Here is a 25,789-nt window from a genome sequence, read left to right as displayed (position 1 = left end):
GTAACTTCACAAGGAGGAAAGAGAATCAGGATCAGCCCAAGGCTGATTCCTATGAGGAGGTCAGACACACATGCCTTCGCCCTCTAACCTTTTTACCAATTTTGACACCAACTGTCCCTCCCGCTGCACTCTCCACTGGGTTCAAAAATTCACTGCAATGGCCACACAGAACTCACAGACAATACTCACGATTATAGGGTTTATTAGGAAAGTAACAAGTTACAGTTCAGGCTGAGGAGCACTCAGGATACCGTTCTTAAATCAGGACAACCTCTTCTAATCTGTGTACACAGGCACGCCTCTCTCTGGCCCCTTGGCCTCTGCCTTGCTCGGGCAAGTGTTACAAAGCTCTTTTAGCTCTGCTGGTAAGTGCCCACAGGCCCCCCACTCTGCCAATAAGCCTCAGCCCGAAGGTGCTCAGCTTCACTCTGTGGGCTTCTGCCAGTCTCCTGGTTCTGCTGCCTCTGCTTCTGCCATTTCTCTGTCACTGCTTCTTGCCATCTCTCACCATCTCCGGTGTTACAGTTCTTGTCTCCTGGATCTAGGAGGTTCCCAGAGCAGGGATCCAGGGTCCAAAGGACATGCGCCACTCCTGGCTCTCCTTTCCTGGTGGTCGTAACATCCCACTTTCTGCCTCTGCGATGGCTCATTTTAAGCCTAACAGGATGGCAAAACTGACCAATCCCCTTGTTAGGATTCCATAAAGCTTGTTTGCATGATTCAACCTGTACGAGGGTGCCATGCACTTTATTTACACTAGCAAGCTATCCAATCCCCTTGGTGGGCCACAGGTACCTCGTTTGCATCGCCCCACCCAGTCTGTTGGTAGGAGTTACAAAGAATATGGCTAGAAGGGTCATATTAAGTAATTCACTGCACACACTAGTGTTTTATTGTTAAAAAACCATAAGAGTACCTATTTCCATTTCTTTCTTTCCTTTTTAAATCAATACATAAGTATTTATGTATATTTATATTTTACTTTAAAATAAAGCAGCCTGAGAGCTCACAAGTAAATATACATGAACATGCTTGATGACAAAAGAGAAAAGATATGGCTAAATGTGCTCATGACTTCAAACAAATGGCGCTGGAACAATCAGATACCCATATGCAAAAAAAAATAACTTTGATCTATACACTAAAATGTAAAAATTAACTCAAATTTCAGAATGATAGGAATAAATAAAAATATCAAAAACTTAAAAAAAATTTAACTCAAATTGGATCACAGACCTAATTGTAAAATCTAAAACTATACAACTTCTAGGAGAAAACACTTAAGACCTTGGATTAGACAAAGATTTCTTAGACATAACACCAAAAGGACAATCCAAAAGAGAGCCAATTGATAAACTGGACTTCATCGAAATTAAAAACTTCTGTTATTTGACAGAAAAGATAAACCAAAGACTGGAAACAAGCATTTTCACATCACATATTAGAATATCAAGAATATGTATACAAATCTCGAAATTCAGTAAGAAAGCAACTCAATAAAAAACAAAAGATTTGAACACACACACCATCAAAGATGATACACAGATGGCAAATAAGCATATAAAAAAATATTCAACACCATAATCATTAGGGAAATGCACATTAAAACCACAATGAGACACCATAACACACCTATTAGAATGGCTAAAACTAATCACACTAAGTGTTGGTGAGGAAGTGGAAGAACTGGAACTCTTATACCCTGCTGGCTGAAATGGAAAATGCAAAATCTTTTGCATTAAAAAGTTAAGCATACAAGTACCATATGACTCAGCCATTCTGCTGCCAGGGATTTACCCAAGAGAACTGAAACCATATGTCCATACAAAGACTTATATACAAATGTTCACTGCAGCTTTATTTTTATGAGCCCCAAACTGGAAACAACCCAAATATCCACCAGCAGGTGAATGGATAAACACATTATGGTATAGCCACACGATGAAATACTACCCCAAAATAAAAAGGAATGAACTATTGATACATGCTAGAACATGATGACTCTAAAAATAATTATGCTAAGAAGCCAGGCAAAAAAAGAGTACACATGTATGATTTCATTTATATAACACTGCAGAAAATAAGACCTATTTTATAGTGATAAAAAGCAGTAGTTGCCTAAGGTTGCAGAAGAGATAGGAGGAGGTTATAAATGAACACTAGGAAACTCTGCGAGACGAGTATGTTTGTTATCTTGACTGTGTTGATGGTTTCATGGCTGTGTACAGATACCAAAACTCATCAACTGTATGCTTTGAATATGTGTAGTTTACTGCATGTCGGTTATACTTTGATAAGTGCAAAAATGGTACGGGGGCCGCACATGACCTCCTCTAACTTCACAAGAACCAAACAAAAAACAAAACTTCGTAAGGGGAAAGGAAAATCAAGATCAACGGCCCAAGGCTGATTCCTTTGAGGCAGAGGTCATATATGCCTCCTCTCTCAGCCATCTTTACCAATTCTGACACCAACCGTCCTTCCAAGGCACTCTCTACTTCACTGCTGGGCTTAATAATTCATTGCAATGGCCACACAGAACTCATAGGCAATACTCGTGATTATGGGGTTTATTAGGAAAGTAACAGGTTACAATTCAGGTTCAGGAACACACACAATACAGTTCTTCCATCAGAACAGCCTCTTTTCAGCCATGCCCACAGGCATGCCTTTCTCTGGTCACTCGGCCTCTGCTTTGCTCAGGTAAGTGTTACAAAGCTCTTTTAGCTCTGCTGATAGTGCCCCAAAGAACCCCAGTGTGCCTGTAATCCTCAGCCCAAAGGTGCTCAGCTCTAGCTCTGTAGGTCAGCAAACCTAGCTCCAGCAAGTACCTGGAGGCACCCTACTCCCCCAGCAAGCCTCCTGCCCTAAGGCACTTAGCTTTCTCGTTCAGTGGGCCGGGAAGCCTACTACACCATCTCCTGCTGCTGTTTCTCTGCCATAGCTTCTCGCTGTCTTCAGTGTTACAGCTCTCTTTCTGTCTTCTGGGTCTAGGAGGGTCTCAGTGCAGGGATTCCAGGTCCAAAGGACACACTCTGCTCCTGGTTCTCCTTCCTTGGTGGTGGTGAGATCCTCTTCCTGCTCTGGAATTGGCTCTATTTTAGGCCTAGCAGGATGGCAGAACTGACCAATCCCCTTGGTGTGCCACAATTACCTTATTTGCAGTCTCACTCAAACATGTGGGTGGGAATTACAAGAATGTATCTGACCAGTAGTTAGAACATATACATCCATGATTACAAAATTCATAAAATTAAAAAAGAAAAATTAACCCTCAATTATCTTTGGAGAATGCTAGGGAATCAAATTATTTTTTTGAACATTTTATACAAAAAGAATCAAGCATTTATCCTACCATTCCTACAATGACTATATCCCCAGGTAACCAAATGGTAGCTATGCACATAACTCTTTATAGAGGTTTAACAGCTTATAAACACAATGGAAGAATTACAGTATCCTCATCGTGAACTTCTACTGAATTAGGAACCTAGGCACTACACAAAAAGGCTGCTCATTTCACAAAAAGAGAGATAACCATACATGTGCCTCCCGACCAAAGAATAAACCACCACCCATAATCATCTTGCCAAAAAATTTAAAAATAAATTTAAGCAAAACCTGATCAAATTTCCATATCCAACTGCTAATTTACTGGAAACAGTAAACAGAGAACACATTACACTTTTGATTTTTATAATTCTGCCTTAGTTATCTAGTGCTACTGTAACAGAAATACCACAAGTGGATGGCTTTAACTAACAGAACTTTATTTTCTCACAGTCCAGCAGGCCAGAAGCTCAAACCCTGGGCATCAGCTCCAGGGGAAGGTTTTCTGTCAGCTCTGGAGGGAGGTCCCTGCCATCAATCCTCCCCTGGACCAGGAGCTTCTCCACACAGGAACCCTGGGTCGAAAGGATGTACTCTGCTCTCGGAGCTGCCCTCTTGGTGGTATGAGGTCCCCAGTGTCTGCTCACCTCTCTCCTTTGTATCTCAAAAGAGACTGGCTCAAGACACAATCCAGTCTTGTACATTGAGTCCTGGCTCATTAACATAACTGCCACCTCTCCCACCTCATTAACATCATAGAGGGAAGATTTACAACACATAGGAAAATCACATCAGATGACAAAATGGTGGACAATTACACAATACTGGGAATCATGGCCTAGCCAAATTGATACCCATACTTTTGGGGGCACAATTCAGTTCACGACAATAACAGATACTTAAGAGATCTACCAACCATTTGCAACATAAGGACCTTACATGGAAGCTGAAGTATTTAAAAACTTTAAAAATACATAAACACTGAAACAATTTTTTAAATTATTTTTAATGCATATATAAAAATAAACTTTTGAGACCAGTGAAAATCTGAATGCTTGCCAGATATTCAAAATTAAGGAATTCTTGTTTGTCTTTAAGTGTGTTTTTAAGTGTGATAATAGTACTATTATGTTAAAAAAAAAAAAAAGAAAGAAAAGAGGCTTTATCTTCAGAGATACATACTAACATATTTACAGATTACGTGCTGTGGTTCTGGAATTTGCTTCCAAAGAGTATGAGAAGAAAAAAGCAAGTGGGAATATAAATTAAATTATCCGTGAGTTGATCATTTCTGAGCTGAGTGAAGAGCAGAAACGGTTCAACATTCCTTGGATCTGCTTTTGTATACGTTTTGAATTCTCCATAATGAAAAGTTTTTAAAAATAAGATACCTTACTGAACTGAATATGCAAATATTTTATGTACTTAAGATATAAAAATCCTAAATAAAACAAAATCTGTCATAGGTGCAAATTTCCTCTTTCATACTTTCCTTGCCCTTTTTGATATGGAGGTTATATTAGTCTCAAAATGAGTACCTTTGTCTCTTTTTCTATTTTCTGAAAGTTTATGTAAGATAGGAACAATTTATTCCTTAAAGGTTTACTTGTCTGTAAAACCATCTGGGCCTGACAGCTGTGTGTGGAAGGGAGAGGTATATTTGTAATTACTAATTTTAAATTCCTTAATGCTATTATATCCATTCAGGATTTCAACTTATTCTTGAGTCAGTTTTGTTTAGATATATTTCTCCACAAAACACAAATTTCATCTATTCTTTTGTCATTTTCAAATGTATTAGCATAAAATTGTTCATGTTATTTAATCTTATAGCTATGTCTCCATTTCCACTTTTCATAACATTATTTATGGCTTCTCTCATTTTCCTTAACAAATCTTGGTTCATCTTTTTATTCACCTTTTCAAAGAGCCAGATTTTGGTTTCATTGAGCCCTTCTATTGTTTCCTTGCTTTCTGTCATTAATTTCTGTTCTCAGCATTACCATCTTCTTTTTTCTCCTTTCTTTGGGTTGCTTATGTTAAACACTTAGCTCACTCATTTCCGACTTTTCACATATGTGCATTTAAGCCTGTGAGTTAATCTCCTGAGTTAGCTGGATCTAAAAAGTTTGATCTGTGGTATTTTTATTTTGGTTTAGTTTCTGTAGTTTAATTTCCACGATCATTTCTTGTTTGACCATGAATTATTTTTAAATGTTTTTATATTTCCAAATATGGCAATGTTTTATCTTTTGATTTCTCATTATATTGCATTGTGGGTTACATATTAATTACCTGCTACCTTCTGAGACTTGCTTCATGACCTGGTATGTGGTCAATTTTCCATGTACTTTAACAACGTACATGATCTAATTATTTGTTGCAGGGTTCTATAAATGTCCCTAAGCTCAAGCTTGTTAACTCTTTTATCCAAATCTTCCATATCCTTACTAAAGTTTTATCTGCTTGATATATTATCAAGAGACATGTGTTAAACTTGACGAAGGCAAAGGAAGACACTCAGAGGAAACACACGCAAAAAAGAGGCAACCACAGTAAATGCTATCACATTACAACCCTACCGCAACAGTAAAAACAAATTATAACTAACAAGCAGATACAAGGTGGATACATACATTGACTAGGGGAAGGAGGGTTTATAGGTGTATACCCACTGTCATGGATTGAATTGTGTCCCCCAAAAATATATGCATCAATTTGGCTAGGCCACGATTCCCAGTATTGTGTACTTGTCACCATTCTGTCACCTGATGTGATTTTCCTATATTGTAAATCATATGTTAGGTTGTAGATATTTTCACATACATATTTGTGTGCACAGCATGTATATTCATATATATAATAGAGCACAAAGGGCGTACAGTCATAAAAGCTTCCTAAACACATCCAAACACCACGACGGACTGAGTTTCTGGGGCTGAGGGCTGGTGACCATTGTCTCAGGGGACATCTAGGTCAAATGGCATAACACAGTTAATGAAGAAAACGTTCTACATCCTACTATGGTGAGTAGCATCCAGAGTATTAAAAGCTTATGAGTAGCCATGTAAAATACATCTATTGGTCCCATCCTGTCTGAATCAAAGGAGAATGAAGGAAACCAAAGATAGGAGGAAAATATCAGTCCAAAGGATTAATGGACCACATGAACCACAGCCTCTACCATCCTGGGCCCAGAGGAACAGATTATGCCCGGCTACCACTACCGACTGCTCTGACAGGGATCACAATAGAGGGTCCTGGAGAGAGCTGAAGAAAAATGTAGAACAAAATTCAAATTCACCAAGAAAGACCAGATTGAACTGGTCTGACAGGGACTGGAGGATCCTCTAAGACTATGGCCCCCAGACACCCTTCTAACTTAGAACTGAAGCCACTAGCAAAGTTTACCTTTCAGCCAAAGATTAGACACGCCGATAAAACAAACAGGAACACACGTGAGGAGCGTGCTTCTTAGTTCAATGAAGTATATGAGACCAAAGGGGCAACACCTGCCCAAAAAGCAAAGCTGAGAAGGCAGAAAGGGACAGGAAAATTGGACAAATGGAAACAAGGAGCCCACGGTAGAAAGGGCGAGAGTGCTCACATACTGCAGGGATTGCAACCAATGTGATGAAACAATTTGTGTATGAATTTTTGAATGAGAAATTAATTTGCTCTGTAAATTTTCACCTAAAACACAATAATAAAAAATAAAGTGTGTGAAAATATTAACTGTAAATCTGTCCACTTATCATTGCAAATGTCAATTTTTTTCTTCATATATTTTGAAGTTACATTATCAGGTATACACAAATTAATGACATTTATCTTTTCCTAGAAATACTTGTTTTCATACTGAGTTGTCTCATTCCTAATGAATGCATGTCTTATCCATGATAATGCTTTTGCCTTTGTCTAGTTTTTCTTAAAATTAATATACCTGTGCCAGCTTTCTTTGATTCCTACTGCTTTCATTCTGTCCTTGCCCTTTTTGGAATGGAGGTTATATTAGTCTCAAAATATGAGCATTAAAATATTTAGGACCCATCATTCATTAATAGTAATGTAATTATTTTATTTGTTGCACTTTTAAAAATCCCATTCTGGAGGCACCATCTTTTCTCTGGCAACTTTGGTCTGTTTACAATTATTCTGATAACTGACATTGCTGAAATTATTCTGCCATCTTATTTTGTTTTGCATATAGCATGTTTTTTCTTTGCTTTTCCCTTTTTTTGTTTTGTTTTGTTTTTTCCTCCTTTCCTGCATTCTAGTGGACTTAAACTGCTTTCTCTACTGCCTTTCCCACACACAATCTACTGGTTTGGAATATGTACATTCTGTCTCTTTTTAGAGTTCTTAAAATTTTTAACAGGATTACATGAAAGTAGAATCAATATTATTACTCACCTCCTAAACAACAGGACCTCAGAAACTTTTAACTAAAATCACCATCCCACCTGTCTTACACATTGTTTTCTAGTACAGTATTTACTTCTGGGTTTAAATTATTGTGTTGTTTTATATAAGCAGTTTGTCTAGGTTTGTCTACATGTTTACCAATTTCTTTACTAATTCTGCTTGTTAACATCTTCTTCACTCTGGGTTCAACTTTCTCCTTCTAACATACAACTGCCTTCAATGGTTCTTTCAGTAATGGTCCACAAGTGGTAAACTCTCCATCTTTGTCCAAAAACATGTTTACTTCTCCTTCACCTTAGGATGAGTTTTGAAAGTTATTTTCCCTTGGCACTTTTAAGATATTATTCTATTGTTTTTTGGACTCTATTAATGTTCTTGGTAAATCTGGTAAACTTATAATTGTTCAGTTACAAATAACCTATCTTCTCTCTCTGCTTACTTCATTATTTTTCTTTATATTTAACTTTCAGTAATTTCACTAGAATGTGTCAAATTGTCTTTTTTTCTGCTAGGCACAGTCACGGAAAAAAGTGATTTGAGAGTGACGATTTTCTTAATTCTCCCAAAGATTGTTCAGAATTATTACCGTGCTATACGTATAAAAGGAAACGCTGGTGGCATAGTGGTTAAGTGCTACAGCTGGTAACCAAGAGGCTGGCAGTTCGAATCCACCATACACCCCTTGGAAACTCTATAGGGCAGTTCCACTCTGTCCTATAGGGCCGCTATGAGTCAGAATCGACTTGATGGCAATGGGTTTAGTTCTGATTACATGTATTAAAAAGAAAAAAAAAAAAATCAAACCTATTGCCAGTTGGTTCTGACTCACAGCAACCCTACAGGACACAGAACTGCCCCCATAGGATTTCCAAGGCTGTAATCTTTATGGGAGTAGACTGCCTCATCTTTCTCCCACAGCTGGTGGATTCAAACCTCCAACCTTTCGGTTAGCAGTCGAGCACTTTAACCGCTGCGCAACTAGGGCTTCACAAGCTATACATATAAGAGATGTTAATTCATTGCATACAGTGGATGCCCTAGGGCAGTGATCCTCTAACATGCAAGGGAAACACCTGGGGAAATTATTAAAATACTGTCTGCTGGACTCTACCCTCAGTTTCTGATTCAGTATGTCTGGGGTCCTACCAGGAATCTACATTTCTAACAATCTTGATTTTTGAAAAAATGTTATGTATTACTCTAGCAACAAGGAAAAAAAAAATGTAAAGCCGTATCCATGCTATATTATTTAAGAAAAAAATTTGATTATGATGAAACTATTTTAATATATTATTACACTTACCAGATTTAAGACCTGAAATTTTGAAGATGGCACTTGGCTTCCCATTCGTGACAAATCCTAGGAGTTGCCATACTGGCATTCCACTTGAATCAGGATAGGAAAAGTAGACAGATCCTCCCATTCCCTCAGGAAATGGGATTGTTCCCAGCATAAAAACCACAACATGGTTGATATTTTCATAATCAGGCAAGTCAAAAACAAATTTATCTTCTGCCACTTGCTGTGCAGCTGTTTGCACCTGGAAAACAAGAAACTCATTTTAGTTTGAAATTTTGATGAGTTTCTATAGCCCCCATACTATTACTATAAACTATCTTACCAAATATAATCAAAACATGTAATGCTGGGTTAATCTGATACTCTAATTACAAAACTACCAAATACACGAGAATGTTAAATTTAACAATCCCAAACATACATATTTAGCTTTAAAATGATCATTCCATGAAGGTATTTTTTAAATATAACTAAATTATTTTAGAAGTACCCAGAAAGAGTTTTCCTTACACAAATAACTATAGCTTCAGAATGCTGTAAAAATAAAAGGATGTTCAAAACACCACACACTAAAGCCTTAATCCGTAGTTTGAAGATAAAGAATCCCAAGTAATTAAAATGGGTAAGTAATCTAGAAATAATTACATAAAAAGTTAAACTCCTACCTTGAATTTGGCTCAATTTCGTAATCTAATTTTCTGTTCTAGAGTAGACTGTCATTTTAGAAAGTGAGATCTTATTTTGAAGTTCGAGAAATCTACTGTCATGGGGAAGATTTTTACACTTTTCTAAAAGTGTAATTGCTGTTAACATCCATTAGCAAAAAGAAGTATTAATTTTTAAAGCACTCAGGTTGATAGGCTATCAGAGTTTGCCTTAGTAAGGTTTTTGTTTGTTTGTTTGTTTTTAAACTGCTCTGGCCACTCTATCCACCAAATCTGAATTACTACCAGTATTTTAAAGACCCTAAAGGGTCAATTTTTCTTACCTAGAATACAACTTCTTTTCCTTTGCTAGAATTTGTTGATTGTTACTGAAACATTACTTTCTCCCTCTACAATACCCCATCTACTACTACAAAGAAACTTAAGAGAAACATACTGCTATGTAAGTACAGCTATCAGTTAGTTGTAGAATCAGTTATTTTAGAAATGCACTATCTGGGCACTTTTTCTCACTCATTTTGGACATGTTATCAAGAAAAGTCCAGTCCCTGGAGAAGGGTATCATGCTAGGTAAAGCAGAAGGTCAGTGAAAAAGAGGAAGATCCTCAACAAGATGGACTGACACAACAGCTGCAACAGTGGGTTCAAACATAGCAATGACTGTTTTTGAGGGGATGGTGAAGGCCTGAGCAGTGTTTCCTTCTGTTGTACACAGGTTCACTACAGGGTTGTTATGAGTCAGAACTGACTCGACAGCACCTAACAACCGTTATCGTTTGTTCTAAATTGTCCTAAACAGTTATCAATTGTTCCAAATTGTTCTAGATCAAGAATGAGTATTCTTAAGGTTAACTTTGGACACCTTCTTCTGAAGTTTTCTGACTCAGTTCAAAACTCTCCAATTTAAACATAAAAAATGAAATCAAAGGATGAACATATACTAAATATAAACCAGCCTGCCTTTGTAAGCATTAAATTCAATTTCAACAGTTTTTGGAGTGCATATGGCCTTAGACAGCATATAAAAACATGGTATCTACAAGTCTTGAAATAATCATTAAGCGAAATAAATATTAAGTGTCAACTCTGTACAGGGCACCAGTCATTCCGTAAATGAGTATTATGAAACCCTAATTCTTGATCTTAGAAAAAAAGATAGCTCTTTTGTTCAAGGAAGAATTTTCAGAGAATAAAAAACTGGATTCATAACTTTAGATGAAGTGAGTTTTTCTGATAATAGAACAATGCAGCTAAGTTTTGAGAGGTCACTAGGTCTATTTGCCCTTCATTTTGATTAACCTCCTCTAATTCGCCAGAATTAAAGAGCCAAACACTCCTCCATCTCAAAAAAAAAGACAGAAATTCTCATCCTGAAGGAACCTGTACTAGACATCCATTACAGAAGCTAGAAATTGGGTAAATGGCTACAAGGTATTGCTATAATTGAATCGTCTTCCAAATCAGCTGACAACATAAGAGATACAGATTCTACATAGTCTTTTTATTCTCTAAACACAGACACGGTTTTAATGTCTCATTCGAATCCCACTCTTCCAGGTTGGTGCTTTCATTTTTTCCTATCAAGAGCGGGAGCAACACAGTTTTCTCACCAGGGTTCCCAATTACGGCCATCATCATAAAGCACCTCCCAGTCATTCAAGAGATACAGCCTGATGAGGTTAGTCCTCTTGGAAGGCTTTGCTTTCTGAAGGTAGTCCTAATTTATCTTTGAAGTTGCTTAGAACTGTGTCCAGAATACATTATCAAAAGTTGCTGAAAAACTTAACAATAATTCAGCAAAGGGCTGCAACATTTAAGAAAGCAAGGGGGAAGGGGAAGAAAGGGAGCTCTAAGTCAGCCAGGTTTGAAAACGGATTTCTAGGTTGTTTGTACGAAGGCAAGCAAAATTCACCCTCCAAAATTCACCTAAGCAATTGCAGGTGCTGATCTCACTTAATTCTTACAATCTGGCAAGGTAGGTTATTACCTCTTACGACCAAAAAGGAAACATGCTGCTCCCATCGTTCTCGGTTTGTTACAGGTAAGACTCACTGTAAGTTTCGGAGGTTTACCATCAGCCAACTTCCAACTACGTTAAGCACGTTTTTTACTACAGTCCTTCCAAAGGGACCTAGACGATATGCATTGCCCGAACACCTTAATCTTGGAGAAACAGGATGCTACACAGACTAGATTCAAGTCGCAGGTTTACCTCTAACGCACCGTGTGAATTCAGGCGAGTATTTATACTGTCGACCGAACTCAACATCCTCAAGGTCAAAAACGGAATGATAATAACCATCTCACGAGTTATCAGGATTAATTTTAAGGTGCCAAAATGAGCGTTACATACAAGGTTGAAATGACGAATAATTGACAAAAGTCCTGCGTAGCACTCAGCCCGGTGCATGGCACATGACGCTGGACAAATGACAGCTAATGTAATTATCATTCAAATGAACCTGAAAAGAGTTGGGAGCAAAAAAGACCACCCCACTAGCCACCCTCATACATCCAGTCAAAAAGCAAACATGAGTGGGTTTGTGCGCAGCACTCCCTCCCGTGCACTCTCCCGTCCCTCGGGCTTTGGCCTCAGTATCCCGCTCCCTCTCTGAAACCATTCCTCTTCATCCTCACCAGCCTCCCCGCCACCAAGCAGCCAAACATGGCGACGGCGGCTCCGCTGAGCAGGCAGGTACCCGAAGCCAGCAGCTAGAAATTCTGGGTCTATTGCTCTAGTCAAGTCCAAGAATCTTCCAGAACTTGCAGGACCGCGCCTGCCCCGCGACTACATAGCTCCTGGGCCAGCGGCAGGAACGCCTCCTGCCCCCGCGACCTCTGACATTTCCTAACCAAAAACGAGTACTTCCGGGGCTTACGCCCAGCCACCCCGACTAAGGGAGAAAAGTGGACCAGAGCCGACGTGAGACTACAAATCCCAGAGGGCCCTGCTCTTGTTTCCGGGAAGGAGATCCAGAATGATTTGCTCGGTGGGATTGGTAGTCTGGATTTTCCACCCACACAGCCGGCTTCCAATTTTCCGAGTACAATGCTGAGAGAAGTTTGACGTTTGTGTAACATTTTAGAGATTGCCGTGTACTTGCACAAACAACACCTTACTACATGGTTTATAACAACCCTCTGAGGTAAGTATTATTATCTCTATTTTTTGTTGTTGTTGTTGGGAGTTTTTTGATTACCGTTTCAGTCTCTTTTTTTGTTATGGGTCTATTTAGTTCTACTTCTGAATGTGTTAGTTTAGGTAGGTAGTGTTTTTCCAGGAATTCATCCATTTCTTCTAGGTTTTCAAATTTGTTAGAGTACAATTTTTCATAATAATCTGCAATGATTCTTTTAATTTCATTTGGTTCTGTTGTGATGTGGTCCTTCTCATTTCTTATTCGGGTTATTTGTTTCCTTTCCTGTATTTCTTTAGTCGGTCTAGCCAATGGTTTATCAATTTTGTTAATTTTTTCAAAGAACCAGCTTTTGGCTTTGTTAATTCTTTCAATTGTTTTTCTGTTCTCTAATTCATTTAGTTCCCCTCTAATTTTTATTATTTGTTTTCTTCTGGAGCCTGATGGATTCTTTTGTTGCCCAGTTTCTATTTGTTCAAGTTGTAGGGACGGTTCTCTGATTTTGGCTCTTTCTTCTTTTTGTATGTGTGCATTTATCGATATAAATTGGCCTCTGAGCACTGCTTTTGCTGTGTCCCAGAGGTTTTGATAGGAAGTATTTTCATTCTCGTTGCTTTCTATGAATTTCCTTATTCCCTCCTTGATGTCTTCTATAACCCAGTCTTTTTTCAGGAGGGTATTGTTCATTTTCCAAGTATTTGATTTCTTTTCCCTAGTTTTTCTGTTATTGATCTCTAGTTTTATTGCCTTGTGGTCTGAGAAGATGCTTTGTAATATTTCGATGTTTTGGACTCTGCAAATGTTTATGACCTAATATGTGGTCTATTCTAGAGAATGTTCCATGTGCGCTAGAAAAAAAAGTATATTTTGCAGCAGTTGGGTGGAGAGTTCTGTATAAGTCAATGAGGTCAAGTTGGTTGATTGTTGTAATTAGATCTTCCATGTCTCTATTGAGCTTCTTACTGGATGTCCTGTCCTTCTCCGAAAGTGGTGTGTTGAAGTCTCCTACTATAATTGTGGAGGTATCTATCTCGCTTTTCAATTCTGTTAAAATTTGATTTATGTATCTTGCAGCCCTGTCATTGGGTGCATATATATTTAATATGGTTATGTCTTCCTGATCAATTGTCCCTTTTATCATTATATAGTGTCCTTCTTTATCCTTTGTGGTGGATTTAAGTCTAAAGTCTATTTTGTCAGAAATTAATATTGCTACTCCTCTTCTTTTTTGCTTATTGTTTGCTTGATATACTTTTTTCCATCCTTTGAGTTTTAGTTTGTTTGTGTCTCTAAGTCTAAGGTGTGTCTCTTGTAGGCAGCATATAGATGGATCGTGTTTCTTTATCCAGTCTGTGACTCTCTGTCTCTTTATTGGTGCATTTAGTCCATTTACATTCAGGGTAATTATAGATAAATAAGTTTTTAGTGCTGTCATTTTGATGCCTTTTTATGTGTGTTGTTGACACTTTCATTTTTCCACATACTTTTTTGTGCTGAGGCGTTTTTCTTAGTAAATTGTGAGATCCTCATTTTCATAGTGTTTGACTTTATGTTAGTTGAGTCGTTACGTTTTTCTTGGCTTTTATCTTGAGTTATAGAGTTGTTATACCTTTTTGTGGTTACCTTATTAGTTACCCCTATTTTTCTAAGTAAAAACCTAACTTGTATTGTTCTAGATCACCTTGTATCACTCTCCATATGGCAGTTCAATGCCTCCTGTATTTAGTCCTTCTTTTTGATTATTGTGATCTTTTACCTATTGACTTCCAGGATTCCCTGTTATGTGTATTTTTTTTTTTAATTAATCTTAATTTGTTTGTTTTTGTGATTTCCCTATTTGAGTTCATATCAGGACGTTCTGTTTTGTGACCTTGTGCTGTGCTGATATCTGATATTATTGGTTCTCTGACCAAACAATATCCTTTAGTATTTCTTGTAGCTTTGGTTTGGTTTTTGTAAATTCTCTAAACTTGTGTTTGTCTGTAAATATCTTAATTTCACCTTCATATTTCAGAGAGAGTTTTGCTGGATATATGATCCTTGGCTGGCAGTTTTTCTCCTTCAGTGTTCTGTATATGTTGTCCCATTCCCTTCTTGCCTGCATGGTTTCTGCTGAGTAGTCTGAACTTATTCTTATTGATTCTCCCTTGAAGGAAACCTTTCTTTTCTCCCTGGCTGCTTGTAAAATTTTCTGTTTATCTTTGGTTTTGGTGAGTTTGATGACAATATGTCTTGGTGTTTTTCTTTTTGAATCAATCTTAAATGGGGTTCGATGAGCATCTTGGATAGATATCCTTTCGTCTTTCATGATGTCAGGGAAGTTTTCTGTCAGGAGTTCTTCAACTATTTTCTCTGTGTTTTCTGTCTCCCCTCCCTGTTCTGGGACTCCAATCACACGCAAGTTATCCTTCTTGATAGAGTCCCACATAATTCTTAGGGTTTCTTCATTTTTTTTAATTCTTTTATCTGATTTTTTTTCAGCTATGTTGGTGTTGATTCCCTGGTCCTCCAGATGTCCCAGTCTGCATTCTAATTGCTCGAGTCTGCTCCTCTGACTTCCTATTGCGTTGTCTAATTCTGTAATTTTATTGTTAATCTTTTGAATTTCTACATGTTGTCTCTCTATGGATTCTTGCAACTAATTAATTTTTCCACTATGTTCTTGAATAATTTTTTTGAGTTCTTCAACAGTTTTATCAGTGTGTTCCTTGGCTTTTTCTGCAGTTATCCTAATTTCATTTGTGATATCTTTAAGCATTCTGTAAATTAGTTTTTTATATTCTGTATCTGATAATTCCAGGATTGTATCTTCATTTGGGAAAGATTTTGATTCTTTTGTTTGGGGGGTTGTAGAAGCTGTCATGATCTGCTTCTTTAAGTGGTTTGATATGGATTGTTGTCTCCAAGCCATCACTGGGAAACTAGTTTTTCCAGAAAATCCGCTAAAAAAAAATGCAGTCAGATCCCTATCAGAGTTCTCCCTCTGGCTCTGGCTATTCGGATGTTAATGAAGCCGCCTGGGGAGGGTGGGGTAAGGAACAGAGAGATAGGAGAGTAGCACCTCAGAATATAGCCAGAGTTGCTTGTCTTGCTTGGAATGACTATTATAGCTGAGATTCCCGTGGGGCGCGTCGCCTATGTGTGCTGGCTGTGTGGAGATTGCCCCCGGGGGGTCTGGCCTGCTGGAGTCACGGTCAGATCCTCCTCTTCCAGCCCCACGCCCAGCGTCAAGGCTCCCCTACTGGGACGGTGCACTCTCGACTCCAAAATCAGTCGCTGCCTTCCGGGGACTTCTCGTCCCTCCAGCCGCGTGGCCGTGCCGCCCTCCTAAACCAGTTGGGCCTCCTCCCGGGGTTAGTTCAGATGGATGGAGCAGCTCCCCGTGCTTGTGCCGTGACCAAGTGTCCCGGCTGGGATGCTGTTCTCCCCGCTCCAATACCAGTCGCTGCCTCCCGGGGACTTCTCCTATCGGCTGCATCCCACGCTGCCCGCGCAACCCGGCTGGGCCCCTTCCCGGGGTTAGTTCAGGGGAGTGGAGCAGCTCTCCGTGTTTATGCCGTACCTGCGTCCAGTCCAAATCTCGGCGGGACGGTTCCCCGCTGGGACGCTGCTCTTCCTGCTCCAAGACCAGTCACTGCCTCCCGGGGACTTCTCCTACCGGCTGCGTCCCACGCCGCCCTCGGAACCGGCTGGTCCCCCTCCCGGGGTTAGTTCAGGGGGGTGGAGCAGCTCTCTGTGCTTGTGCCGTACCTGACTGGTACACTGGCTCCAGGCTCTGGAAACAATCGCTGCTTCCCCGTATTAGTTCGTTCTCCGTCTCTAAATCTGTGTTTGTTGTTCAGGGTTCGTAGATTGTTATGTATGTGATCGATTCACTTGTTTTTCCGTGTCTTTGTTGTAAGAGGGATCCGAGGTAGCGTCTGCCTAGTCCGCCATCTTGGCTTCGCCTCATTATCTCTATTTTTTAGTGAGGAAGTTTAGGCTCACAGTGACCAACCTCAGATCTTTACACAGTAGTTAACTGGTGGAACCTGAATTCAGGTCGTGCTCCAAATCTGGAGTTCTTTGTGTTGTTGGTGTTGTTAGGGGCCGTGGAGTCAGTTACGACTTATAGCGACCCAAGTACAACAGAACAAAACGCTGCCCGGTTCTGCGCCATCCGTTTGAGCCACTGTGTCAGTCCATCTCCTTGAGGGCCTTCCTTTTTCGCTGAACCCTCTACCAAGCGTGATGTTCTTTTCTAGGGACTGGTCCCTCCGGATAACGTGTCCGAAGTATGTGAGACAAGTCTCGCTATTGTCGCTTCTAAAGAGCATTCTGGCAGTACATCTTCCGAGATAGATTTGTTCGTTCTCCCGGCAGTCCATGATACATTCGGTATTCTTCACCGACACCATAATTCAAAGGCGCCAATTCTTCCGTCTTCCTTCTTCATTGTCCAACTTTCCCATGCATATGAAGCGATTGAAAATACCATGGCTTTGGGTCGGGCACACTTTAGTCCTCAAAATGACGTCTCTGCTTTTTAACACTTTAAAGAGGTCTTTTGCAGCAGATTTGCCGAACGCAACAGGTGGCTTGATTTCTTGACTGCTGCTTCCCTGGGCATTGATTGTGGATCCAAGTAAAATGAAATCCTCGACAACGTCAATCTTTTCTCCATTTATCATGATGTTGCTTATTTGGTCCAGTTGTGAGGATTTTTGTTTTCTTTATGTTGAGGTGTAATCTATACTGTGGGCTATAGTCTTTGATCTTAATCAGTAAGTGCCTCAAGTCCTCTTCACTTTAAGCAAGCAGGATCACATCATCTACATATCGCAGGTTGTTAATGAGTGAGTCTTCTTCCAATCCTGATGCCCTGTTCTTCATATAGTCCAGCTTCTCAGATTATTTGCTCAGCATACAGTTTGAGTAAGTATGGTGAGAAGATACAACCCTGACGTTCCCCTTTTCTGACTTTAAACCAAGCAGCATTCCCTTGTTCTGTTCAAAATACTGCCTCTTGGTCTGTGTAGCTGAATTACAGCCTAAGAGTTCTTTCTGAGAGGCCCTAATTCAGCTATACAATACCGTTTTTAATCAGTTGTTTTGTACTTGTTGACAACTTCACTGCGCTCCCCAATTATTTGTGGTATAACCGTGGGCAAGTTATATAACATCTTTGTGCTTCCATGTTCCCATTTGTAAAATAATGATAATAATAATGCTTATCTCCTAGGGTTACTTTGATGTTTAAATGAGTTACTACTTATGAATCACTTAGAATAGTGCCTGGCAAATAGTAAATGCTTAATTAATGAGAGTTATTACAATAAAGTAAAATATCTAATTTTTGTCTCTATGCACCTGGAGAAAATGTTTATAGGAAACATAAAACTATAGCCAAAAGAACTGGTATCAAGTATTCATGGCCACCAAAACTCATTTTTCCTCTCAAAGCTTCAATTCCCCTTCCTCTTGGGTAGGAAGGTAGGATATCCCCTCTTCAGGAGTCTCTGCCCAACTTGAAATATCTGAGTTTAGACCACTGACCATAAGCAGGTGTGTCTTCCTAACCCAGATTATATATGGAAAACTGGAGTGTCTGAAACAGTGCACTCTGGCTGCACAAGCTCTGACTGCCTGTCTTATCCCAGATACTCCTTTGAGATAGCCAAACCAAAGTTGAAGAGACGGGAAAGAAACTTTCTACCAGTGTCTCCAACTTTCTACTGAAAAAGCCCCAGACCCTTCAGAATAAAATGTGTATTTATGATGAAGCCACTTCATGAAGAGCAGCCATGCTGTCTGGGATCAGAGCCCATCTCTGCCATTTCTGCTGTGCAGCAAAAGCTAATTGACACATCCTTCCATGTAGTTCTTTCACAATCTGTTATTATTTTTTATCCATGCCATCGAGTTGATTCTGACTCATAGCAGCCCTGCAGGACAGAATAGAACTGCCTCATAGAGCCTCCAAGGCTGTAAATCTTTATGGAAGCAGACTGCTACATCTTTCTCCCACGGAGTAGCTGGTGGGTTCGAACCTCTGACCTTTTAGTTAGCAGCTAAGTGCTTAACCACTGCACCACCAGGGTTCCTCTTCCCTATAGCAGATAATAGTAATTATCTATTTAACATCCATTTTCCTCCTTCTTCCTTGTTAACAGAACCTCGGTTTTGTTCAGGTGTCCATCTCTTAATGGATTCAGTAGCTACAGGGAACAACCTGTTTGATATAACCAGGAATTTTCCATTTCCTTTATAGTGACTACTTTAGGATCAGGCTCAACACAATTTTGGTCAACAAAACATGAGAGGAAGTCTGCTGGGAGATTTTGGGAAAGGTTTCTTGGTCTTAAGAAAGTCACAGGAAGAGAAGATCACTTTCTACCTCTGAACATTGACATATCTGAAGGCAATGCCTGAAGCTGTAGCAACCCTCTTGAAACTGAAAAGGGAACTAATCTGAGAAAAAGAGCCAGCACAATCCAGAAGGCAGAACAAAGAAATAAAAATAACTGTGAGTCCTTAGTAATGTCCAGTATTGATGAACCAACCAGCCCTGGAGCCTATCTTACCTCTGTACTTCTGGTTATGTGAGATAATATATTTATTGCATAAGCCTACTTTATTTAGCTTTGTTGTTACTTACAGCTGATATAAAGAGTCTTGGTGGTGCAAAGGTCAAGTGCTCAGCTACTAACTGAAAGGTAGAGTATTCAAACCCATGCAGCAGCTACATAGAAGAAAGACCTGGCAATCTGCTCTTGTAAAGTTTATAGCCTAGAAAACACTATGGGAGTGGTTCTGCGTCATATGCGGTCGCTATAAGTTAAAATCTAATCAACAGCACCTAACAACAACAACAGCTGATGTTATAATTAACACAAGCCCTGGCTAGAATTTAAGGACCAAGAGAGCAGGGAATTTTTTTTTTTTAATCTTTATTGTGCTTTAAGTGAAAGTTTATAGACCACGTCAATTTCTCATACAAAAACTTATAAACACCTTGCTATATATTCCTAGTTGCTCTCCCTCTAATGAGACAGCATGCTCCTTCCCTCCCTTCTCTATTTTCCTGTCCGTTTGTCCAGCTTCTGACCCCCTCTGCCCTCTCATCTCCTCTCCAGACAGGAGCTGCCCACATAGTCTCATGTGTCTACTTGAGCCAAGAAGCTCACTCTTCACCAGTATCATTTTCTATCCCATAGACCAGTCCAATCCCTGTCTGAAGAGTTGGCTTTGGGAATGGTTCCTGTCTTGGGCTAACAAAAGGCCTGGGGACCATGACCACTGGTGTCCTTTTTGTCTCAGTCAGACCATTAAGTCTGGTCTTTTTACGAGAATTTGGGGTCTGCATCCCACTGCTTCCTGCTCCCTCAGGGGTTCTCTGTTGTGTTCCCTTTCAGGGCAGTCATCGGTTGTAGCCAGGCACCATCTTGTTCTTCTGGTCTCAGGCTGAGGTAGTCTCTGGTTTATGTGGCCCTTTCTGTCTCTTGGGCTCATAATTACCTTGTGTCTTTGGTGTTCTTCATGCTCCTTTGATCCAGGTGGGTTGAGACTCATTGATGCATCTTAGATGGCTGCTTGCTAGCATTTAAGACCGCACACGCCGCTCTCCAAAGTGGGATGCAGAATGTTTTATTAATAGATGTTATTATGCCAATTGACTTAGATGTCCCCTAAAACCATGGTCCCCAAACCCCCGCCCCTGCTACACTGGCCTTTGAAGCATTCAGTTTATTCAGGAAACTTCTTTGCTTTTGGTTTAGTCCAGTTGTGCTGACCTCTCCTGTATTGTGTGTTGTCTTTCCCTTCACCTCAAATAGTTCTTATCTACTGTCTAATTAGTGAAAACCCCTCTTCCTTCCTCCCTCCCAACTCTTGTAACCATCAAAGAATATTTCCTTCTCTGTTTAAACTATTTTTTGAGTTCTTGTAACAGTGGTCTCATACAATATTTGTCCTTTTGCAGCTGACTAATTTCACTCAGCATAATGCCTTCCAGATTCTTCAGTGTTTCAGAGATTCATCACTATTCTTTCTCAATGCATAGTATTCCATTGTGTGAATATACCATAATTTATTTATCCATTCATCTGTTGATGGGCACCTTGGTTGCTTCCATCTTTTTGCTATTGTAAACAGTTCTGCAGTAAACATGGGTGTGCATGTATCTGTTCGTGTAAAGGCCCTTATTTCTCTAGGATATATTCCAAGGAGTGGGATTGCTGGGTGGTATGATAGTTCTATTTGCAGCTTCTTAAAAAAAAAAAAAAAAAATTTTTTTTTTTTTTTAAAGGAAGCACCAAATCCATTTCCAAAGTGGCTGTCCCATTTTACATTCCCACCAGCAGTGTATAAGGGCTCCAGTCTCTCCACAATCTCTCCAGTATTTATTATTTTGTGTTTTTTTTTGTTTAATGCCAGCCTTGTTGGAGTGAGATGGAATCTCAATGTAGTTTTGATTTGCATATCTGTAATGGCTAATGATCGTGAGCATTTCTTCCTGTATCTGTTAGCTAACTAAATGCCTTTACTGAAGTGCCTATTCACATCCCTTGCCCATTTTTTATAATTGGTTATTTGTCTTTTTGTAGTCGAGTTTTTGCAGTATCATGTAGATTTCAGAGATCAGACACTGATCAGAAATCTCTTAGCTAAAAACTTTTTCCCAGTCTGTAGGTAATCTTTTTATTCTTTTGGTGAAGTCTTTGGATGAGTATAGGTGTTTGACTTTTAGGAACTCCCAGTTATCTTGTTTCTCTTCTGCATCGTTAGTAATGTTTTGTATGCTGTTTATGCCATGTATTAGGGCTCCTAGCATTGTCTCTATTTTTTCTTCCATGATCTTTATTGTTTTAGATTTTATATTTAGGTCTTTCATCCATTTTGAGCTCCTTTTTGTGCATGGTGTGAGGTATGAGTCTTGTTTCATTTTTTTTGCAGATGGATATCCACTTATACCAACACCATTTGTTAAAGAGACTGTCTTTTCTGCATTTAACTGACTTTGGGCCTTTGTCAAATATCAGCTGCTCATATGTAGATGGATTTATGTTTGGATTCTCAGTTCTGTTCCATTGGTCTATGTATCTGTTGTTGTGCCAGTACCAGGCTGTTTTGACTACTGTGGCGGTATAATAGGTTCTAAAATCAGGTAGAGTGAGGCCTCCCACTTTGTTTTACTTTTTAGTAATCCTTTACTTATCTGGGGTCTCTTGCCCTTCCATATGAAGTTGGTGATTTGTTTCTCCATCTCATTAAAAAATGTCATTGGAATTTGGATTGGAATTGCATTGTATCTATAGATCACTTTTGGTAGAATAGACATTTTTACAATGTTGTCTTCTATCCGTGAGCAAGGTATGTTTTTCCACTTATGTAGGTCTCTTTTGGTTTCTTGCAGTAGTGTCTTGTAGTTTTCTTTTATAGGTCTTTTACATCTCTGTGTAAGATCTATTCCTATGTATTTTATCTTCTTGGGGGCTACTGTAAATAGCATTGAATGGTGATTTCCTCTTCGATGTTCTTTTTGTTGGTGTAGAGAAATCCAACTGATTTTTGTATGCTTATTTTGTATTCCAATACTCTGCGGAACTCTTCTATTAGTTTCAGTAGTTTCTTAAGGATTCTTTAGGGTTTTCTGTGTGTAAGATCATGTCATCTGCAAATAGAGATACTTTTTCTTCTTCCTTACCAATCTGGATGCCCTTTGTTTCCTTATCGAGCCTATTTGCTCTGGCTAGAACCTCCAACAGAATGTTGAATAAGAGTGATGATAAAGGGTATCCTTGTCTGGATCCTGATCTCAAGGTCCATTTAGGATAAGGTTCACTTTTGGCTTTGTATAAATGCCCTTGATTATGTTGAGGAATTTTCCTCCTATTCCTATTTTGCTGAGGGTTTTTATCATGAGTGGGTGTTGAACTTTGTCACATGCCTTCTCTGCATCAATTGATAAGATCATGTGGTTCTTGTCTTTTGTTTTATTTATATGATGGATTGCATTAATTGTTTTTCTAATGTTGAACCATCCCTGCATACCTGGTATGAATCCCACTTGGTCATGGTGGATTATTTTTTTGATATGTTGTTGAATTCTATTGGCTAGAATTTTGTTGAGGATTTTTGCATCTATGTTCGTGAGGGATATAGGTCTGTGATTTCTTTTTTTGTGGTGTCTTTACCTGGTTTTGGTATCAGGGAGATGGTGGCTTCATAGAATGCGTTTGGGAGTATTCCGTCCTTTTCTATGCTCTGAAATACCTTTAGTAGTAGTGGTGTAAACTCTTCTCCGAATGTTTGGTAGAACTCTGCATAAAGCAATCTGGGCCAGGGCTTTTTTTTGTTGGGAGTTTTTTGGTTAGCTTTTCAATCTCTTCTTTTGTTATGGGTTTATTTAGTTGCTGTACCTCCGTTTGTGTTAGTTTAGGTACGTAGTATGTTTCTAGAAATTCATCCATTTTCCTAGGTAATCTGATATGATTCTTTTAATTTCAGTTGGGTCTGTTGTAATATCGCCCGTCTCATTTCTTATTCAGGTTATTTGCTTCCTCTCCTGTTTTTCTTTTGTCAGTTTGGCCAATCGTTTATCAATTTTGTTAATTTTTTCAGAGAACCAAATTTTGGTCTTGTGAACTCGTTGCATTGTTTTTCTGTTCTATATTTCATTTAACTCTGCTCTTAAGTTTTATTATTTGTTTTCTTCTGGTACCTGTGGGTTTCTCTTGTTGCTCTCTATTTGTTCAAGTTGTAGTGATAATTCTTTGATTTTGGCCCTTTCTTCTTTTTGTATGTGTGCATTTATTGATATAAATTGACCTCTAAGCACTGCTTTAGCTGTGTCCCGAAGGTTCTGATAGGAAGTGTTTTTGTTCTCATTGGATTCTGTGAATTTCTTCATTCCATCCTTTATGTCTTCTATAACCCAGTCGTTTTTGAGCAGGGTATTGTTCAATTTCCAAGTGTTTTATTTCTTTTCCCTGCTTTTTCTGTTACTGATTTCTACTTTTATGGCATTATGGTCAGAGAAGATACTTTGTAATGACTCCATGTTTTGGATTCTGCCAAGGCTTGCTTTATGACCTAACGTGGTCTATTCTAGAGAATGTTCCATGTGCACTAGAAAAGAAAGTATACTTGGCTGCTGTTGAATGATGTGTTCTCTATATGTCTATGAGATCAAGTTGGTTGATTGTGTCATTTTGATCTTCCGTGTCTTTACTGAGCTTCTTTCTGGATGTCCTGTCCTTCACTGCAAGTGGTGTGTTGAAGTCTCCTACTATTATTGTGGAGCTGTCTATCTCACTTTTCAGTGCTGACAGAGTTTGTTTTGTGTATCTTGCAGCCCTCTCATTGGGTGCATAAATATTTAATATAGTTATATCCTCCTGGTATATTGTCCCTTTAATCATTATATAGTGTCCTTTCTTATCCTTTTTGGTAGATTTAATTTTAAAGTCTATTTTGTCTGAAACTAATATTGCCACTCCTTTTTTTTTTAATTGCTTGATATATATTTTTCTGTCTTTTAAGTTTTAGTTTGTTTCTGTCTCTAAGTCTAAGGTATATCTCTTGTAGGCAGTTTATAGACAGATTGTGTTTTTTTTTAATCCATTCTGCCACTCTCTGTCTGTTTGTTGGTGCATTTAGTCCATTTACATTCAGCATAATTATGGATAGGTATGAGTTTAGTGGTGTAATTTTGATGTCTTTTTTTGTATGTTGTTCACAGTTTCTTTTTCCCCTTTAATTTTTTGTGCTGAGTAGTTATCTTTATATATTGTCTTTTCCACTTATTTGTCGTTGTTGATTTTGTTTCTGGTGAGTCTCTATTTTTTTCTAGTATTTTATTTTGATGAGTAGGATTGTTAGTTTCCTTTGTGGTTACCTTAATATTTAACCCTATTTTTCTAAGTTTAAATCTAACTTTTCTTTCTTTATATCACCTTGTCTCCCTCTTCATATGAAAGATATGTGACTACTTTTCTAAGTCCCCCTTTATTGTTTTAATGTTGTGTTCTTTTACATAATAACATCACTGTTTCACTGTTTTGAGTGTTTTTTTTAATCTTCATTTATTTTTGTGATTTCCCTATCTGGGTTGACATCTGATTGCTCTGTCCAGTGTTCTAGCCTTGGGTTGGTAACTGATATTATTGATTTTCTAACCAGAGAACTCCCTTTAGTTTTTCTTGTAGTTTGGTTTGGTTTTTACGAATTCCCTAAACTTCTGTTTATCTGGAAGTGTCCTAATTTCCCCTTCATATTTGACAGACAATTTTGCTGGATATATGATTCTTGGCTGGCAATTTTTTTCCTTCAATGCTTTATATAAGTCATCCCATTGCCTTCTTGCCTGCATGGTTTCTGCTGAGTAGTCTGAGCTTATCCCTCTTGACTCTCTTTTGTAGGTGACTTTTCATTTATCCCTTGCTGCTCTTAAATTTCTCTCTTTATCTTTGGTTTTGGCAAGTTTGATTATAATATGTCTTGGTGACTTTCTTTTAAAATCTACCGTATGTGGATTTTGGTGAGCATCTTGGATAGATATCTTCTCATCTTTCATGATATCAGGGAAGTTTTCTGCCAACAAATCTTCAACAATTCTCTCTGTATTTTCTGTTATCCTTCCCTGTTCTGGTACTTCAATCACTCATAGGTTATTTCTCTCGATAGAGTCCCACATGATTCTTAGGGTTTCTTCATTTTTCTTTTAATTCTTTTATCTGATTTTTCTTCAAATATATTGATGCCAAGTACTTTATCTTCAGTCTTACCAATTCTGCCTTCCACTCCTTCTATTCTGCTCCTCTATTTTTCTATTGGGAAACCGTGGTGGCATAGTGGTTCAGTGCTACGACTGCTAACCAAAGGGTCAGCAGTTCAAATCCGCCAGGTGCTCCTTGGAAACTCTATGGGGCAGTTCTTCCCTGTCCTATAGG

At 38.8% G+C, this 25,789-nt stretch overlaps 1 protein-coding gene and 1 long non-coding RNA gene across 4 annotated transcripts in view; one reads left to right on the top strand and one right to left on the bottom strand.

Moving 5' to 3' along the window:
* HIKESHI (heat shock protein nuclear import factor hikeshi) overlaps positions 1-12,511 on the bottom strand; it is a 42,836-nt gene extending 30,325 nt beyond the window's left edge. The window contains exons 1-2 of one of the 2 annotated variants that reach the window (XM_003418547.4): positions 12,358-12,511; positions 9,059-9,296 (exon numbers count right to left, since the gene is read on the bottom strand). In XM_003418547.4, coding sequence (XP_003418595.1) covers positions 9,059-9,296; positions 12,358-12,387 — 268 coding nt within the window. In that variant the 5' untranslated portion in view covers positions 12,388-12,511. Of the gene's footprint in view, positions 1-9,058; positions 9,297-11,707; positions 12,233-12,357 lie in introns of those variants that run through there. The other variant, XM_023558532.2, reaches the window with a different exon arrangement.
* An 11-nt stretch (positions 12,512-12,522) lies between these two features.
* The window catches only part of LOC111752970 (uncharacterized), a 52,551-nt gene continuing 39,284 nt past the window's right edge, over positions 12,523-25,789 (top strand). For both annotated transcript variants that reach the window (XR_010322502.1, XR_002787823.2), the window contains exon 1: positions 12,523-12,866. This is a non-coding gene — a long non-coding RNA (uncharacterized LOC111752970). The remainder of the gene's footprint in view (positions 12,867-25,789) is intronic.

Source organism: Loxodonta africana, chromosome 7 (assembly GCF_030014295.1).
Source record: "Loxodonta africana isolate mLoxAfr1 chromosome 7, mLoxAfr1.hap2, whole genome shotgun sequence".
NCBI lineage: Eukaryota > Metazoa > Chordata > Mammalia > Proboscidea > Elephantidae > Loxodonta > Loxodonta africana.
This window is presented reverse-complemented; position numbering and strand designations above follow the sequence as displayed.